The sequence below is a fragment of the Brassica oleracea genome, chromosome C2 (assembly GCF_000695525.1).
Source record: "Brassica oleracea var. oleracea cultivar TO1000 chromosome C2, BOL, whole genome shotgun sequence".
Lineage (NCBI taxonomy): Eukaryota > Viridiplantae > Streptophyta > Magnoliopsida > Brassicales > Brassicaceae > Brassica > Brassica oleracea.
Genome location: NC_027749.1, coordinates 20,917,289 through 20,938,429, shown reverse-complemented (window position 1 = coordinate 20,938,429; position 21,141 = coordinate 20,917,289). Strand labels below are relative to the sequence as shown.

At 31.4% G+C, this 21,141-nt stretch overlaps 1 protein-coding gene across 1 annotated transcript; it reads right to left on the bottom strand.

Moving 5' to 3' along the window:
* Positions 1–838: 838 nt before the first annotated feature.
* On the bottom strand, positions 839–3,800 carry LOC106326312 (NAC domain-containing protein 30-like). Its single transcript, XM_013764321.1, has 4 exons — positions 3,543–3,800; positions 2,197–2,371; positions 1,507–1,778; positions 839–1,402 (listed from the first exon to the last, which is right to left on the bottom strand). The coding sequence occupies exons 2-4, from the start codon at positions 2,360–2,362 to the stop codon at positions 857–859; spliced, it is 984 nt and encodes a 327-aa protein (XP_013619775.1). The 5' UTR covers positions 2,363–2,371; positions 3,543–3,800; the 3' UTR covers positions 839–856.
* Between the last annotated feature and the right edge of the window lie 17,341 nt (positions 3,801–21,141).

The window sequence follows — 21,141 nt, the reverse complement described above, 5'->3', positions numbered from 1 at the left end:
CGGTATATACCGAGGGACATTTCCCTCGGAATATTCCGAGGGACAGATCCCTCGGTATATTCCTATCGATCGATATATATATGCCTAAAAACGCATCGATCGATGAACGTCCGAGGAAGTATCCCGACGAAGTTCTCCCTCGGTATATTCCGAGGACCTTTCCGACAAACTAGTGATCCTCGGAATTTCCTCGGAAGTTTATTTCCTCGGAATTCCGTCGAAAAATTCCGAGGAATTTCCGAGGAAAGAAGAAATTCCGAGGAATTATTTCCGACGACTTGTTTCGTCGGTATGTCGTCGGAATAACGAAATTCCGACGAAATTCCGACGATTTTTTTCCCTCAGAATCCCTGTTTTCTTGTAGTGTTGCCTCTTGGTCAAATAACAATGTCATTAATTCCATAACCTTTTCTTCATATTTGTTTTGTTTCATTTCTGTTTTTTTCATCTTCTTCATATAATATTTGTAGTTTTTATGTACGTCGAGCATATGACTTTTCAAATGGTAAATTTGTACAGTTTGTTTGTCTTTGACTAAAGTTTCTAATAGGCCACCACCGATATATAGATCTGCCGTGCATTATTTAGGTATTATCAACACAGTTTCTTGGAACTAAGGGGGTAGAATGGATGCTACAAATTACATTAACAAAATAAATATGAATAGAAAAGACCAAGAGATAACTAAAAAATATTCCACCTTTGTGAAATTCGCCAATAAAATTCTATGTATTACACACAAACTTCTCTTACACATTAGACACTTAAAATTCAAATAAAAAAAAAGATAATACTATTTGATGGTACAATTAAATCATAGAATACAAATCAATATAGAAGTTTCTTTTTAAAAAAATTAGGAGTCAGGGAAGCATCCAAATGGATGATGAATATTAGCTTCGACCTCATAATTATAGTTTTGATGCATGGAAGGGAAGCTCTGTTCCGGGTTATAAGACTGCGTTGCTAACGAAGACACAAGGACATTAGGGTTTTGTGGATGTGTGGCTTGTATCTCAAGCAAGCTACCTAGTGTTCTCCAGTCCACATAGTTGAAGCTCTTCTCTTCTTCTTGCTCCAAACTCTCGTTCTGATCTTTATTCGTCCCTAGACTTGGCGACAAGCTAGGACTGTCTAGCTGTGGGAGCTCGATATTGCCATATTGATATATCGTTGAGGATGGATTATTGGCATTGTAGTGATTATTACTCATGACCATTTGGTTAAGGTTTTGGCTCGATGAAGAGGCACCGATATGGTGACTCGTGTTCATTGTCGCTGAAGATGAGTAGTAATTTTTATTATCAACGTGGTAGAGCTGGTTCTGCCATGGCTCGTACCCTAATGGCCTCTGGTTTGGAATCGGCTTCCTAAATGCTCGACACACCACCCAACCTTCCTCCTGCAGTGCACAAAGTATCGGTTACTTTTGAGTATTAATTGCATTATTATATTGTTAGATTATTGGCTTGATAGTGGCTTTATAAATTAGAGTTAAATGTGTACCTGAACCGGGGCAAGCTCGGAGTTTTGGAGGCGGTATTCGTGCATGATCCAATCTGATTTTCTTCCATTAGGAGCTCGACCTTTGTAGTAGACAAGTGTCTTCCGCATTCCTACGACACTATTCTTTGAAAGTACCGCCTTGTCTCTACCGGTGGCCTTCCAGAACCCGGCGGCCGTTGCTCTATTGGTCCTAGTCCCGGTCGGGTACTTCCTATCCTTGTGGCTAAAGAAGTACCACTCGTTTTGCTCTTCATACCCTAGTTTACATCTCGCTGCAATGCAATACGGTACCATATATTAATTTCATAAATATCTTACATCACAAAAATCTTATCATATTAATATCAAAAGATTGAAAAAAAGACGTGGTAAATTATTGTATTTGGGATAATATATGATATGATTCTACTTCCCCACTTTAAAAATTCAACTAGTTTAATTTCAAATGAGAAATTATGATTTGTGATTGTATACATCTCTTTTTCTTCTCTCTAATATTCTTTTCACACTCACGTTAATAAAATCTTACAAGACAAAGAATGTATGCTTTCTCATTTAATTCATTTCGCATGCCAATTTCATCACATACTATTGGTTTTCAAAGATCATATTAAGTAACTACGTTGTACTGCAGTTCCATACAAAATATTAGTTATTGATAATTATTTTACAAAATACATGTTGCCTTACCTTGAATATCCCATGGCTCCATTTTGTAGAGGTCAATGTCTACAATGACATCTAAAGCACTCTTAATTGAATTGATCTTCCCATCTAGGTAATAACCAACGAGCTCTTCCTCTGTTGGATGAAATCGGAATCCCGGTGGCACACACGATTGCTTTATGTTGTCCATCCAAATGATCTATAACCGTATATAATTAGGGAAATTGTTAGAGAAATGAGTAAGAAACGAGATGAAGAAATGAGAGAGGAGAGAATGATATGAAGGAAAATATATTTGTATATATATAAACTTAAGCCATTGCGAAAACCTTAGACAAGTCACAACCTTTTGGTTTTTTTTCTTGGGACCAAAACCAAATCCTGTTAGAAGCTTCTTTTAATTATAAGAAATGGATCGAATGGCTCTTGGGTCTAATTAAATTCCAAAAGCTTTTTATTAAGAAAAAAAAAATCCAAAAGCTGTGTTGGGTTAGTAATGATGTATAGGGATGTTACACACGGACACCATGATAGATAATATATTAATATCTATAACTATTCACACACACATATATATTCATATCATCATATGAAGATGAATATTGTATCCAAAATCTTAGATCTTTAAGCTTCAGGCTATAGCTATCATAAGTTTATGATGATGGTTATGATGCTTTTCCATGGGACCACCCAACAAATGGAGAAGCTCTTACAATTTTACGAGAAAACAAATTAATAACTAGAGTTTGATAGTGAACGTGATTTTTTTCCCAGAAATCATTGGGCTTAAGTATTTGTTTCGCCTTGTACATAAAGAACGATGCTTATAAACGAAAAGATTCAGTTTATGCAATATGTACTGTATAATATAACATAAAGTATTTTTATAAGACCTAAAATATACAAGAACTACACATATATTTTCATATTGTATATGGAAGATAATTATATAAAATGGATATAACCTAAAAGCTTAGCGGGTGGAAGTCACTGAGATTGATGTTCCTTTGAGTGTAGTACACACTCTTGTTTTTGTTACTTTCTAAGGAACAATAATTTCATGAAAAAACCGTAGAATTCGAAATCCTTACCTTTCATTTTCAGGTTCCGTTTACTCTACTTTTTGTGGGTCAATATCCACACATACACATTTGTATACTATTCAAGATATGAATATTCATACAGCCTACCCACATACAAAACGATCACATACTATATGTATGTAATATTTATATATGATGAAAATGCAAAACATAAACTTTTATGCATCATCATATTTCATCATTTCATGCATGTATATATCATATATATACATATATTTTGGTAGTATATAATAAAAACCTTAAAGGGAATAATGGGATGAAACTTACAGGATAATTTAGATTGGACGAAGGGATTGTGAAGAATAATGTGTTTGTACGCGATTTCCAGAAGGACGATGATCTAAGCGGGGTAGCAGAAGGAAGAAGGAGACGAGAGTTTGAATCCTCTGTTGTGGATCGGATGAGAGTGTTTATATAACAAAACAAGAATCAAGAGTTGGCTTTTGATTAATTAGATCACATGTAGATGAACCATCTAGAAATATTAGAGTTATATATATAGGTGTTTATGATGTGAATATGCTTATTTATATAAATGGATGTGTGTGTCATGTGGGTGCGAAATGATGATATATATAAGGAGAGGGAGAAGAAGAAGATGGAGATGCAACAAGGGTTTGATTGCGCGTGGGCCGGGTAGACATCTACGCCTTGTTTTTGGACGGCTCTCTCTCTCTAACCGTAATTTTTTGTTTAAAGTTTTACCAAGTTTCTCCACTTTACTGGCAGTTACTGCACAAATCAACTTCTTTTAATTGTATATATTGTTTAGTAGTAATTACGTGTATATTATATAATGATTCGAGTTTCTTATTGGGCATAAAATGCTCTAGATAAAACCATAAATATCCGAAATTTTGATTGATCGAGTGGTTAGGGTTGTCTGCATACTGTATTGTTGACCCAAAAAAAGATGTATAAAACCTCAAAAGAGAAATTCTGAATTTTAGATATATGTTTGCTTGATGCCTTGATCTGGTAACTGGAATGTGTCTTCTTTTTTAATATGCCTCGTTAACCCATTGATAAGACACGTAAGGAAAACATATAAGGATAAAGAAATTAACCATCTTAAGTTTGCAATTCTCAAAATTTTAATAAGTTTCACGCATGTACATTAACGGAATACTACGTAAATCTCAGAGCAACCTCAATGGGGAGATTTTGCTCTTGGGTTCTTAAAACACATATATGTGTTTTAAAAAAAAAAACCCCCATTGAGGTTGCTTTCACTCAATATACCACCACATCAAAATTAATAATGTAATAGTGAATACATAATTCATAATCCCAAGTTTTAGATCCACTGGAAACCACAATATTCTCAAATTTTATAGTAATATAATTTTAGATTTATAGTAAACCTAAAGGAACCAACGTTGGCCATAAAACAAGACAACCCGTGTATATAGGTTACATTATAAAGAGGAAGATGTTCTTAAGCCTTTCTCCAGCAATCCAGTTCCCATTGTCTGGTTGGTGGCGCCGTCCTTGACACATGTCATCGATGACTTGTAACACGTGGAGGAATACTTGTTTCTGTTAGAGCATTTTTATCCCGGGTGCTTATTTCTTATTTTTATTTTTATTTTTTTATATGATTAAAAAAAAATTAAAAAAAATAATCACGGACCGCCACGTATCGGTTAGCCCGCGAATAGTAGAAGCAACTAACAAAACGCGGCGCTTATTTTGCAGCTGAAAGCATCGTTACTTACCATTTTTGTGGGGTCTATAGAGCTAAGCATCCCATTTTTTTGTGCGATAACGCTGCTATTACATAACTAATCGTTCGTTCCTCAGATATTCGCTTATGCAGGCCCCACTGAAGCCGTTTGCTGTCTTTTTTTACTTTTTACCTCATCATTTCGGCTTATGACGTCATCTTAGTAACTCATTGACCCTAGTCCTAAGAAATATCCAAAAAAACTAAAGAATCATTTTTGAGTTAGTGTATCATGTACTCCTTCCGTTTCAAAATGATACATGTTTTAGTTTTTCAACACAGATTAATAAAACATATTAAATTTCAATATTAAATACATAATTTTCTGTGATTATCTATTTTCTATAAGTTTAAACCAATAAAAATTCAGAAGCACAATTAATTTTCTTTAAGTTTACAATTAGTCATTATTAGTTGATAAAAAGCATATTGGAAATACAAAAATGTATCATTTTGAAGCAACTTTTTTATAAAACTCCCTCTGTTTCATTATAAGTGTCGTTTTAGGTTTCGGCACACGGATTAAGGAAACAATTAATTTTGTACATTTCCTATAAAAAAACACTACTACTTATACACCTAACCATATTTCAACCAATAGAAAAATAAATGTTTCATAAAATTAATAAATTTTGCACTGAAAATCGAAAACGACACTTATTTTGTAACGAAAAAAATTCTCTAACACTTAATATAAAACGGAGGGAGTATGTATCTTTTTGAAACAGAAGAAGTACAATGTATACAACCGAGGGTTGGCACGGAAATCAACGGGAAATGGATATTTACAGAAAAAAGTCTTTATACGAAAAGAGTTAGAAACGGGTACTGAAATCTGAAATAGGGAAGATGTTTTCTTTAAAGAAAAAATTGACAGGAATTGAGTAAAAGCTGGATTGAGAAGTTTTAAAAGGAAAATTTGTGAGCTATCAAACAAAGTTCCACATTGGAAGTTAGACGAAAGAATGTCTAATATATAAAGAGATCGATGTCCAATTCTAATTAGTACGAAGTTTTTTGGGAAGAAAACCAAAAGTAAAACCATGCGGGATTGCCTAAGGCCCAAAATGGAAAATAACGTACTAATCATATTATATAGAGTTAGACATGAATTTAATAAATCCCATCATTGGTATCAGAGCACATGTTGACGAAGATCTGCAAGAATACCTAAATACGGAAGAGGAGGTCCATGGCAGAAACAAGTCAAAATCATAGAACCTGTAATGACATTCTCAAAGGACTAAGATGTCGTGGGAAGCGCATTCTCAAAAGAAAGAAACACACGAGATAAGTGTGGTCCTTAGTATGAGAGATAAAATGTGAGATATCAAACAAAGTCTCACATTGGAAGTTAGACGAATGAATGTCTAATATATAAAAAGATGTCTAACTCTCATTAGTATGAGATCTTTTGGGAAAAAAACCAAAAGTAAAACTATACGAACTTGTTTAAACTACAAAGCAGATAATATCTTACTAATCAAACGATACAAAGAGTTTAGACATGGATTTAATAAATCCTATCAAAAACAATTGATTAAAAATTGTTATAAAAACGATTGATTAAAAGCTGGACTGAGAAATGAGGTGAAATAGCACTTGATTTTTTTGGTTCAGTTCCACATGCATGCCTACTTGTCTGGTGTCAACTGCTTGAGTGATATAAAGGACTCTTTTCTTTAAATCCCAAGGATATTTACCCACAACCCTTTCACACTATTCGCTTCTTTTGTCAGCATATAAATTATATACATGTGCCTATTAGTCATGTGACAGATCGGGTATCCGGAAAATTTTAAGGTATCCGGCGGATCCTTAATTTTACTATCCTTATTCGGATCCGGAGTTCTCGGATATCCGAGTGTCGGATATCCTTCTAAAAATTATAATATCCGGCGGATATCCGGATCCGGATTTGGATCCTTGAAATAAATAATAAATAATATTAATATATATATAAAATATTAAAAATAATTTAAAAATGAAAATATATATAATATCTTTAATTATTTATATGTTTAATATCACAAAATTTACATAAAATTTATATATATACTATTATAAAAATAAAAATATATTAAATAAAATTAATTTTTATATATAGATATTATTATTTTTGAAATAGTTATTAATAAAACTTACGGATCCGGATATCCGGACTAAAAAACTAAGATATCCGGATCCGGATCCAGGTTTGACGGATCCAACATTTTACTATCTGGATCCGGATTCGGCCCCTCCGAATATCTAGATTTTCGGATCGGATCCGAATCGAATCTCGGATAAAAGTCTCAAGCCTAGTGCCTCTATCCCTAATTTTCCTTTCCCTAATCATAATGTCTCTAGCTCTCAGAATATATAATAAGCCTGTCCTATGTGGTTCCAAAAAATGATTCAGTATCTGTTACGAGTTTTTTTTTTTTTTTTTTTTAACAGGAGGTTCAAAGGCGACCCGTAATCCGCACATGGTTTCCGTTTACCCAAAGGCCCGTAATCCGCACGTGGTTTCCGATTGCCAACCATCTAATCCCCTGGCCCGGAACCAGCCAGCACTAATACCCATTACCCAAGGACCCGGCATCAACACCGCGTTAACTTTAAACTTGGGGAAGGCGTAAAGCGTTCCGTAGCCACAGGGGATATCGAACTCGGGTCCGTATCGGTTGTGGTAACTACCTCAAGACCACTAGCCCACCAGCCCGTGGTTATCTGTTACGAGTTTATGATAAATTTAAGTGTGTATGTATACATAAGTATTATCTAAAATGTACTTCAAAAAATGATTCAGTATATATTATGTATACATTCAGTTTATGATAAATTTAAGTGTATGTATTAAAACATAAGTATTATCTGAAATGTACTTCATATAATTCACAAGATATGCTCTCTTTTTGACAAATGTATTGACGTAAACGGTAATTACTGGGGTTAATTGGCAAGTATCATAGTTAATCAAATAATTAACGATGCATTACTTTTATATTTTTCACCCGGCAGAGATCAATTATACTTTAATTCTATTTTTCATTTAAAATAGTGTAATTCTATAATAGAATTGAATTATACTTTAATGATATTCTATTTTAGAAGAAAAAATCAAGTGATGAACAAAAAAATAAAAATAAAATTATTATCTTAGAGTAAATTTGTTTTCATTCTATTATAGAGTGAAAAATAGAGTACAATTAGAATATTTTTATTCTAAATTTTATTTTAGAATGAAAGTAGAATATGATTGGAGATGCTTTTGGTTAAATTTTTTATCTTAAGTATTTTTTAATCCACCAAAAGTTAACTGTAGATGATAGTGACGCCACTGTAAATTGGTCGATGATCACATTGTAACTATTGGCTGGCCGGTTTAATATACCTCACGAAATTTATTAATTTACTATTAAGTAAAATGCTTAAAGCATGAGAACAAAAGTAATTGATACATTAGATTAGACGCACAGTTTTTTGGAGGCTGCCACTTTACCGTCCACGACTTAAAAGGTTAGCAATATCACGCCAATATCTTGAAAATTTTGATATTTTGGTCCAAAAGACTACAAGGTCGTTCTTTACAAAAAAACTGATATAGATTTAAGGAAATCCTTGATCCTAAGAAAATTTTATCCCGTAGTCAAACAATAGCAGGAATGTCTCAGTTTTGGTCAAGTGATTTTATTTTAAGAATTGTCTTTTAAGAGAAACAACTTTGTAAACGGAGCTAGACAGACTAAATGGGTATGAATAAGTTGTTTGCATATACCTATCTAGTTGGTTAATTTTTTTAATGTTATAAGGAGAAATGTTCGTCTAAATGGGTGCGTAACTTAATCAAAAATGTAAATCATGAACTTAATCTGATTAAATCATTACATTAATCTGATATGATCTACTGACCATTCACTTTTTTTTTTAATTGTAATGCATTTCTATTGGACTGCTCATCAAACTCCCAACATACAAATATACTGGTATAAAAGTATGGCCACATACAGCTTTTTTCCATTGGTCGCACTTTGCAGATTATAGTCACGTAATATTATAGTATTATATATGAGATTTGAGGGAATCAACAAGATATGATGGTAAATGCATCAAGTTCCCAACTCTTATATTTGAACATCACTATTTAATGGGTGGAGAGGAATACTGATAGGGAGAGACCTCCTAAAAGAGCAACTAGGATGGGCCATTGGCAATGGTGAAAAAGTCTTTGCTTGGGATGATACATGGCTATCTCTAATAGCACCAGTACGACCAATGGGACCAACTCCCGAGCATCAGAGTTCCCTGAAAGTCGCAGAGCTAATCTCTACGGAAACCAAAGAGTGGAATGGACAGATGATCGAAAATCACTTTCCCCTGCTCCGAGATAAGATCCTAAGTATAAAGACCAGCAAATGGGGGGGAGAAGACAAGCAAATCTGGCTTCGACACAAGTCAGGATCCTATACTATAAAGACTGGTTACTATACAGCGGTCGAGAGGAAACAAATCACCCCTGAACAGAACCCTAGGAATTCGAGCGACTGGCTACCAGAGATATGGAAACTAACTACTTCTCCTAAGCTCAAATTGTTCATTTGGAAGATCAAACATAGAGCACTACCAGTCGGAGATAGGCTCGAAGCTAGACAAGTCCTATCAGGTACCAAATGCATTCACTGTGAAAGCCATGAATCTATTTCTCATCTATTTTTCCAATGTCCCTATGCGTTAAAAGTATGGGAATTGGTACCTTTCTCTGGCGGGTTCAATCCAATGCCTCTGAACGATTTTGACCTGGAATGGAAAAGGCTACTCCGAACAGTAGTCCTCCCTCCTATTGGTCTCGGAAATGCCATTCTAGCTCCCTGGATCATCTGGGCCATATGGAAAGCAAGAAACCAAAAATTATTTCAAAACAGAACTTTCTCTGCTCAAGAAACAGTAACCAAAGCAATCTGTGATGCTAAAGAGTGGGCGACAGCCCAAGTACCAGTCAAGATTTGTGAGCAGAGGAGGAAGATCCAACCCAACAGATCGACAACTGAGATTACCTGGTGACGGCAATTGCAGATGGATCAAGCTTCTCTGATCTTCACGGCATCCTCTCTGATATCTATCTCCTTTCAATTTCCTTTGATTTTGTATCGTTTAGTTTTTGTCGCCGAGAGACACTCTGTTTTGAGGACTCTGCTGCAAAAAACTCTCTATCAAACTTTGTTCTGACCCAGACCATTGAACCGGTCTTGGTTTAGTTTTAATGAAAAAATTTCGATGGTGCACAAAAAAAAAAAAAAACTACCTGAATTCAACTATGGAGCGATGCCTAATATATCAACAAATATTCGATCGAGAATTTGTATCACGCCTGAATAAAAGTATGGTTCAATGGCTTGAATATCGACAAATATCTATTGAACACTGCAGCAAATACAAGCTTTAAAAGACTGTTTGAAAGGTTAAATATGACATTTTGTGATATTTAAGATACATAATAAAAAGAAAGTTTCCTGAAAAAGAAAGAAATTGATTTGCTTTGGCTGAAAGAGTTAGCTTAGGATCTTGTCCTGGATTCGATCCTAACTGAACTTTGACAGCGACCTCTATCTAGAAAGAGCCCTCTATACGTTTATTCAATTTACCATTTTTGTATTATAAAAGAAAAACATTACTTTACATGAAATGGCTAAAATTACATATGAGATTATTTTGGGTAAGAGAAAAATATTATTACCTATAGTTCAGTGTTTACGCTACTTATTTAGGTATAAAATAATACATAGGCAAAAATTCAAACCTTTTCAAAACATGTGTTTAAAAATTAAATTTTATAGAAAGTTCACTTGAAATACGAATCCAAAGCTTCAATTGGTGACAATGAAAATAAATGAAATGAATATAAAAAAAAAGCTGAAAATTTCATTTAAGGAATTGAATTGAAAAAATAAAATAAATATGGAGGAACAGGCGTTCCTTATCAAATTTAAAAGAAGAAAAAACCCTGCACTAATTCATCCATATATGAGGAACATAGAGGAATGTGGTGGGGCTCATATTTTCTTAATTTGACAATAATTCAATTTAATTGGTATTAATTTTGAGTAACAGCAAATTCATTATCATTTAAAAAAAAATGTTAAATGTGGTCACCAATTGAAGCCCAAATGTTTTAAAATAACTTGAGTTAATTTGATTAAATATCTCTAGTATAATGAAAAATAAATAAATAGTTAAATACGCCTGTTTATTTTTTCTTCTTTTTGTTTGCGTTCCCAGTTAAAAAATCATTCTAGATCCGTCCTTGAAATTTCACCAAAATATATTTTAAATGAAAATAAAATTTGAAGAATATTATTTTCATGACATTTTTGACGTCAGGACACTTGGTATAGCGGTAGATCTTTATAGATTGTGTAAGCATTTCTCAAGTTTGCTGGTCTGGTTCCGTTTCGTCGAAATTTTATAACAAAAAATCATGTTTTGTATAGTAGTTTAGTGGTGTGAGTTTTTCTTTAACACTGGTAATTCAGTTGATCAAGCACACACAAATGTTTGGTGACACACAATATATATCACAATCCACCAATAGGTGGTATAAAGAGCTCATGAGAGCAACAAAAACACCAAAAAAGAGGAAGAATCGTCGAACCATAACATGATTCTTGGGTATTGTGACGAACTTTCAAGCCACCTAAACCGTAGTCCCAGCTTTTTATTCCAGTAGGAGTTGAAGCCATGAGGGACCCTTGGTGGCAATGTATGATCGATACCTTTTTTTTTAGTGGTGTGAGTTTATACGGGTATTTTGCATGCAAGCCAAACTTATTAATTATTTTGTTTCTGTTATTTAATAACTTAGTAATTATTCACAGGTCTTAAAGATACCAAAAAGTTAATGATAGAGAATCCACCAATAAATCATTGTGTTCTAACTATATTTTCTTGCTAAGTTTTAATGATAACTTTAAGCATCGAATTATATATTTTTATTTTACTGTAATCTGTACCTTAAAAAAATATTCTTAACTGTGACAATGGTTGTGATCAGGAGTGGTGTAAGTTCATGCGGGTATTTTGCAAGCAAGTAAACTTCTTAACTATTCTGGTCTGTTATTTAACAACTAACCAATTATTCACAGGTCTTAAAGATACGAAAAAGTTAATGATAAAGGATCCACAATAAATCATTGTGTTTCTATCTATACTTTCTTGCTAAGTTTTAACGGTATAACTTTCTTTTGGATGAACATTAAATTTATTCAAGAAAAAAAAACCAATTTTTTGAAAACCAGACTATGTCCAGATTAGATCAGGACCGGTCCCACCTATTCAACCAGATTTTAGATTTTAATTTGATTTAAAATTAAGTAACTATATATATATATGTATAACTATAAAATTTTACAACACTGTTAAAATCTAAAAATGATATGAAAATAAATGAAAACTTCAAATAATATAAAAGTGTAGTGAAAACTAGTTTATTTAAATAAATATTAAAAACAAAAAGATTTTTTAAATTTTAAATTATTTTTACTTGAATTTGAGAAAACCGGATTTTAATATCATGGTCACCAGTTTTAACGAAATTGTCTGGTTTTTTACCGGATTTGTCTGTTCAACTCAAATATGATTTTTAGTACAATCCTAAACTGGTTAGAAGAGCGAGTCACGGTCCTACCGGTCTGACCGGTTTTCAAAATACAGCAAAAATCACTTTTATAATAAATGTGTCATTGTTTGAGGGAAGAATAATATATATATATATCAATAGATCAAGGAGCTCAGCCCAGATGTTCATGTAACCGTTAATGGTATAACTTTAAGCATCGAGTTATGTATATTTATGTTCTACTGCACCTTTTAAAAACTATTCTGAACTGTAATAATGGTTGCGATTATCAGTTATGAATCAGTGTTAATAAATGTTACATCCGGATGTGTCTTAGATCTTAGTGCACCATATACAAACCTTGAACATATATTTGTCTAAATCATTTTTGCCTTTTTTGATTCGCGTTTGTTCATAACGATAAATATAATTCGCACAAAACAATTTTACATGATTTTTTTCCAATAGCCTCACAGACGTATATTTGCACCTTCAAAGATATCATATCCTTAGTTAAAAAAATAAAATAACATATCCATCAATATATTATTATTAGCTAATCTTAGTGAAACAATAATAATCCTCCGTTTCGATTTAATTATCGTTGTAGGGAAAAATTATAGTTTCAAAATAAATGTTGTTTTAGAGTTTTAATGTAAAATTTATTAATAAGATTCTTCACTTTATTTTTCTATTGATTGAAATATGATTAGTTAGATGTATAGGTAATTATGTTTTTATTTTGGAAATATACAAAATCATATTTTTTTAATTTATGTGCATAAATTTATAACGACAATTAAAATGAAATGCAGTGAGTAATTAAGAAATAGTGAGTGGTTATCTTATTGGTGATACTCATAACTCATAGGCTATATAATCGTCGAATTTTTTAATTATCTCATAGGCATTGATTTCGAATTTGTCTTTACGTGACAAGGTGAATATTCTCTCTCTCTCACTCTCACTCTCACTGAAGTAACTTTACGTTATATATGTATATATGAATAATTTAAACACTATATCTATAAACTGCAAACCCTAATTTATAAATATTTCAAGCTAACATCTACTCATCATGATCATTTACATGTGGCATGTTTATCAGATTCCAATGGAAATGGATACAGTTTTACTGTGTAGAATAAGTTAGTTGACAGTAAATCGAATCCAAAACAATTAATGTGATTGATATTAAGATGGGGAAAATATTATGTTTATAAGAGTGAGCGAGGATTTTAAAATGGCGTAAATAATGATCAACATAAATTATAATTAGCCGCAATTAATGATGAACGGACGGTGGATGAAGATCGACCACTAATTCTCCAAGTGAACCCTCCTCTACTTGTCACCCTATTCCACATTCTATTTGATAACTATTAAGTCAAGACTTCTCATTAGTTAAGCTTTCATTTTTTCAGCTTTAATAATCGTTAGTGTGGTATTGAGCATTTCAAACATGCACAAACAATTTTCACCTTTGGTGTCTGAAGAGATATCAGAAGTGAAGAGAAAGCATTTGATCCGGGCATGTATTATCTGTGAATCTTTTGTTTGAGGCGGTTTAGTGGGACTGCTCATATATCTTTAGATTTTTAAAATATTAGCGGCGATTGCGTCCCTATATATGTCATAATAGTTTCACACTATTATTGTCACTAAGTATTAAATACTACTTTAATTATTTAAATCATTCTACCTCAAGAAATTTGAATTTGTTTTTTGTTGAAATTTTAAAACTTTTCTCATTATTATTTTATCATTTGTTTTTGTATCATGTTATCAGTGAAATCAACGACAACATAAAACCAAGACAGATCTTCCAAAACCAAATCTTCTTTTTCCATTTCTTTATTCTTTTTTTATTTCTACTACCGTACGAGAGCCTTGGATTAATATATTTATATTTATAAATGTATAGTGGAAAATTGCCAAACATACAATTTTCCATCTTTATCTTCACCACTTTTATTTTCACTTTTAAATAGAAAAATACATTTATAATCTTAGAATTAACTAATTTAAACTTAGGATTTTGAGCTGAAGAGTGGAGTAGGGTTTTTGGAATATGAAGTTTAAGATTCTAATAAATATATAAGAATTCACAAATATATATTTATTTTTATAATTTTGATGCATGAAGATGCACAGAATATTATATCCAAAATATAAGAATTTATATCTGTTTTGATATTCATATTTTTAGTATATTTGGTTGAAGAAATTAATATAATTATGTAGCAAATATTTAATAATTATATATAATTTTTTTTGTGAAATTTCCTTTTTAATGTAAACACATATATTTACGTTTTTAAAGTTAGTAAATATTTCCTTTTTGTCATATATGTATTTTGTTAAAATATAAATAAAAGGAATTTTAAATTATAAACTTAACTTAAATTTTAACAAAAGAAAAGGTAATCAGTTTTTAAATAATGACAATTACATATAACTTTTTTATTTCTTTTAGGGTACCTCTGTAATTAACCGTCACAGGAATTAACGTGAGTGCGACACATAAGAAACTGACTTATATTTGGTTGAAGAAATTAATATAACTATGTAGTAAATATTTAATAATTATATATAATTTTTTGTGAAATTTCCTTTTTAATGTAAACACATTTATATTTAAATATATTTATGTCATACATGTAATTGTTAAAATATAAATAAAAGGAAGTTTAAATTATAAACTTAACTTAATTTTAACAAAAGAAAAAGAAATCAGTTTTTTTAATAATGACAATTACATAAAATATTTTTATTTCATTAAAGGTACATCTGTAATTAACTGTCATAAGAATTAACGTGAATGTGACACATAAGAAACTGATGTCTCAAATAATATACGTGAATATGACACATAAGAAACTGACGTCTCAAATAATATCTCAAATAATATCGTAGAGATGACTTTTTAAGCATGTAATTATTAACAAAAAGGGTTATACGACTATAAGCATCTTATGTACATCAATCTAAAAACACTTACAGATTTCGTGTGAGACACGATAAAAAAAATTTTGGAAGGAGATTTTTTTTAACGTTCCTTTCATTTCTTGGCCCAAAGGAATACCATTACAAAGATGTTTTAACCAAATGAGTTCGAAGGTGATAACGAAAAACACATAATATTGCGATATCAACACTAAAGAAACTTGTGTGAAGCCGTAGAAGAGGCAGTAGAATTCCTAAGATATGAATGTGTTGAAACCAATTGCTGATGTAAGATTGATTTGAATCAAAAGATATACTCCATCCGGTTTGCTTTATAGGCTGATTTAGCAATTTATATTTCATTCTTTTATCTTATCATAACATTTGTTCTTTAATTAGTATGGGTCAAAAAGGATATAAAATTTTGGGTTTTTTTCAAATATAACCTAAAATTTCAAGCCAACCACAAAACTAACCTATGTTTTTTTTGAAACTTTGATTTGTTTTATTTATCCTTGAAATTCGAGTTATTCAAGAAAATGCCATTATTTTTTTCGAAAATGAGTGTTTTACTCATTCATCCTCATCTTCCTCATTTATTTACAACATTGTCATTGTCATCAGAACACCAACCACCATGAACAACCAATTTCAAGTTCTAAATGCACCTAAAATCAACATATAAATCTTTATATCCTCATTTTTTTCACACATAAACCATTTCTCATTCACTTTATTTCTTATTTCATCCGAAAATCCTAACTTTTAATTTCAAAAAATATAAACTTATTAGAGTTACTCAAGTTCATGATTCATGGTTAAGAACGAGTGAGTAACTTCCATTAAGAAGTTATGTGTGCTTGTAAAAGCTATACATGAATTTCACTGGATCTAAAGTTGATATTTGAACTTTTTTCAGATCTGTTTCGCGAAGAAGTCTCATGGTCAATGCATATGTTAGTTTTGCAATTGAGTTTTTGTATGTTTTATAGAGAAGATTTTTCTAGAAGTTTTTAATAAACAAGTTAGTTTTGTAATTAACCAAAGTTTGTCAAAATTTAACTTTTTATAAAATACTTCTCGGGAATTCATCTTTACAGTTAGATGAAGTCTTTCACTATCACAAGAAGTCTATGTGGGTTAGTTAAACTTTAATATTAATTAAAAGACTTCTTAATTGGGTTTAGACTTCTTAAGAAGTCTTCTTGAATTTTATTCCAGGTTTTTGGTCAAACATTTGGTTACGAGAGAAGACTTATAGAGAAGTCTTTTGACAGAAGACATTTGGAGAAGTCTTCTGTGAAAAAGTCAAATAAAGTCAATTGCAAAAGTAACCTATGCAGACTTTACGCAGACTTGATATATGATGTTTTTGACACCATTGTGTATATGCTTTTTAACTTGTTTTCAATGTTTTATCGAGTTAGTCCAGTCTATTTAGAGTCATTTCAGGTCTGGAGTAGACTGAAGAGCTGAAGGAAGAAGCGTGAAGAAAGGAGCAAGAATTGGAGTCTTTCCCCGCGGAACAATCGAGCGGAGCAGTCTGACGCTTGATCCCACCAGGAGCAGCCAGACAATTGTTCTTGACATTTATGGAAGTTTTCATATCTTGCAAAGATTTGCCCTAATCACCTATTCTCTCCTCTGATGTCGATGGCACCTCCATATAAAAAATCATCCTTATCTTATTTTGTTTCTACGCTAGTTTTTCAAGAGACCTAGACCTATTCTTGGATAATTGCCATTGTAAGGGAGACGGCTCCTCTTCTTGACAGAGAAGATCATCCTGAACCCTATTGATTTATCTTTGGATTTATATGCAGTATTATTCAGTTATCATGTCTGTTTCATTTTGTTCAATGGTTGAGTAGTCGGCTAGCTTGTCTAGGGTTCTAGGGTGTTAATCGCTAAGCTAAACATAAATAAGTGACTATATTGTGTCTTCGTTCACCTATGTTCTTAATGCTAGTTGTAACCTTACTGCTAGATCTTAGGTTGAACTGCTCATTAACTGTGTAGGAGATTACTTAACATTGGGTGAATGAGCCGCGCATCTCTAGTCAGCGAAAGTAGATACTAGAGTGCTCGGTGAACCCATACGGACTTGATCTATATTGCTTGTGGTTGATCCTTGATCCAAACGACAGTTTAGGCATCAAAATCGAACCGCAAAGGGATCAGCACCACGACAGTGGGCTGTTCTACTAGAGTGATCCGTGTTCTAGATTGTACTTCAAAGCGCTTGAATAAATGTTTGGTTAAGCATTGACACCCGATGAGAAACCCTAGATTGGCTTCTTTTTAATATTGAATTTACTCTTTGCAATAATTTACTTGCACGTTACCAAATTAAAACCTCACTTTTAGTTTTAGTTAAGTAGAAAACTCATAAGAATAAAGTGTAAACTGGTCATCTCGATTGAATCTCAAATACTACAATTACCACTGTTAACTTGTCAGTAGGAAAGGTTCAGTTTTAATGTATCAAGACTTCTTACGACAGTGAGAAGAATTCATGTGAACGTAAGAAGACTTCTCTAAGAAAAAGTCAAATATCTGCAAAACTATGGTCAATTGCAAAACTAACATGTTTACTAGAGAAAATTTCTCTGGTATTTTCGAGGATTTTTGGTCTAAACTATGGTCTAGAAGTCGTCTCTGGTATTTTCAAGGATTTTTTAAATTCAAAAATTTACAAAGGAAAACTTCTCAATATGTATGTTGTAGAGTAGACTTCTCTAGTAGTCTTCTTTTGTAAATTTGCAATTTCAAAATGACATAAATGAAAACTTCTCTAGAACCCTTCTCTAGACTTTTCTACGTCTAATAAACTTTCATTTTTTCTACAATTAAAATAAAATTTTAATACATTTTTTGTTAGTTCATGTATATTAGTCAATATTAGAGCTCCTGGATGAAATTCATAAATTATTTTGTTATAATTATGTATTTCAAATATTCATGTTTACTAATGTTTCAAGCTAATTTGAGAAGACTTCTTAAGTCTTCTCTGAGAGAAGTTTTCTCATAGAAGATTTCTGTAAGATAGATTTTCAAGAGTGTTAAGTAACTTAAAGGTATGTTTTTTTTTTTAACTTTCAATTGTGTTAAGTAACTTCAAGAATATCAAGTCATGTGGTTAATGTGTCTTTTAGATCATAAAATGTAATTTTGAACTTTTATGAGATTTAAAATTTCAACTTTCACTTAAAATTCAATTTTGATCTTTTCTGAATTTGATTAAGTTTTCTTGAGAAGTCTTCCCTCTTAGTTTTAAAAAAATTGACTAAGTTTATGTGTTCTTTTGTTTAGTTATGAATGGGTAGAATGGCTAAAATTTTTTTTTGGTATGTTGTATTAATAACTTCCATAATGTCAAGTATTTTAGGCAAAATATGAACATATTTACCAAATTCTTTTGATTAACATCTCTTCAAATTTACAAAAGAATTTACAACTAAAATATTACACATACAAATCATAAAACATACCATAAATAAAATTATTACACATTGAGCTAGATATCATTCCTCAACATAGATAAGCTTGGACTTCACTTGACATCATCCCTTTGTACCACTTTGGGCAGAAGACTTCCGAAGACTTCATGAAGACTTCGTGGAAGTCTTATAGCATAAAATACATTAGAATACTTCCCAAGAAATCTTCCGAGAGTCTTCCAAAAGTCTTCTGAGAAGTCTTCATAAGGGTTATAATGGTAAAACTCAATACTAGTTTTTTGTTTAGTCATGAGGATGTTGTTATAATTTCACTAGTTTTTTTAGTTACTTTTACATTTGATTGAATTTGGGGTATACTTTTGTATTCAAAATCATGTTTTGAATTATTTTTGGTTTTGTGACATAAAAAAAAATCATTTTTGATAATTTTCCCTAAAATTTTAGCCTATTCATCAAAACATTCTATAAAGCAAATCAGAAGATGTATAAGGTCAACTGAAATAAATTAACCTCAAAATCATACTCCTCTTTATTGTTTTGAAAATAATATTTTAATTTTTTTCTTATTTAAAAAAAAATGATTTAGGGGTTCAAATTCACTTTTACTAATTAATGTTAATAATATGTGATTTTAAAAAATACTCCCTCTGTTTTATAATAGATGATGTTTTAGAAGATGTTTGTTGTTTCAAAATAGATGACAAAATAGATGAAGTTTTGATATATTTATATTATTTTTAACTTTACAGAAGACCGTGTAACTAATTAGATTTTGTAGTTATTTTTATAATTGGTTGAATGATTTTTAAATTATATTTTTAAAGTTACTTTGTAGAAAAAGATAGATTTCTTAATCTTTGTGTAAAGAGTTAAAACATCATGTATTATGAAACAGAGAGAAAATATATTAATGAGGACATTTGAAGCCTTAAATTGCTATCGGTTTAATAGTTGTCGGGACATGTTTAATGCTAACAATTACCAATACTAAATTTTTATATAAGCATTAACTTTGTGTGTGTGAAAAGTCTAAATTCATTCTTTTAAAGCAGAAGAAATATAAATGAAGACCCAAAACAAATGGGATTCAATTCTAAAAGCAACATTATCAATGAATGGATAAATGGAGTAGTATTCAATAAATGGATAAATGGGATTGAATTCTACAAGCAACATTACCAATAAGAAGTCCAAAGAGTTTCTGAACCAAAATCTTTATACTCCCTCCGTTTTATATTAAGCGTCGTTTTAGAGAATTTTTTTCGTTACAAAATAAGTATCGTTTTCGATTGTCAATGCAAAATTTATTAATTTTATGAAAAATTTATTTTTCTATTGGTTGAAATATGGTTAGGTATATAGGTAATAATGTTTTTATAGGAAATGTACAAAATTAATTGTTTCCTTAATCTGTGTGTCGAAACCTAAATCGATACTTATAACGAAACAGAGGGAGTATAACATTTTTAACGAGTTAAAAATAAATAATTAAAAGTTAATTATAAAATAAAAATTCAATCAATTTATAGTTTCTAGGTGTTATATGAAGCTTTAGTGGGTTTCTAAAAAATCTAAATGAAAACTCTTCTTTATTCTCTGTCTTCTCTTTTAATTATTGTTTCTATTATTCTAATAGACTTGCATGAAAACCCCTTGATAGAGGTGCTTATATCCGACAATAATTCAAAAACTGTTTGATAGAGGTGCTTATATCCAACAATAATCCAAAAACTGTTTTTTTTTCTTTAATGGATTGATAAGAAGAAACTAAAACTGTAATGATGAGAGAAGCAAACAACTTCTAGAGATAAGAATGGATAGGCATGGGCATTTTAACCTGGACCCGAAGACCCGAACCGGAACCGACCCAAAAATACCCGACCTGGAACCGGACCGAAAATTTACAAGTACCTTTTAGGTCTAATTTTTTTCTACCCGAAAGAACCGGAACCGACCCGAATAGACCCGGACCCGAAAGGAACCGACCCGAATATACCCGACCCGATAAGAATCGATTTGTACCCGACTTAAAAACATGTATATCTAAAACTATGATGTTTTTGTGTTCTATTTTATATATATTATTTTATAATTTAGTTGAAATATCTTTTGTTAACAACATTTGTTATTATTTTTTAA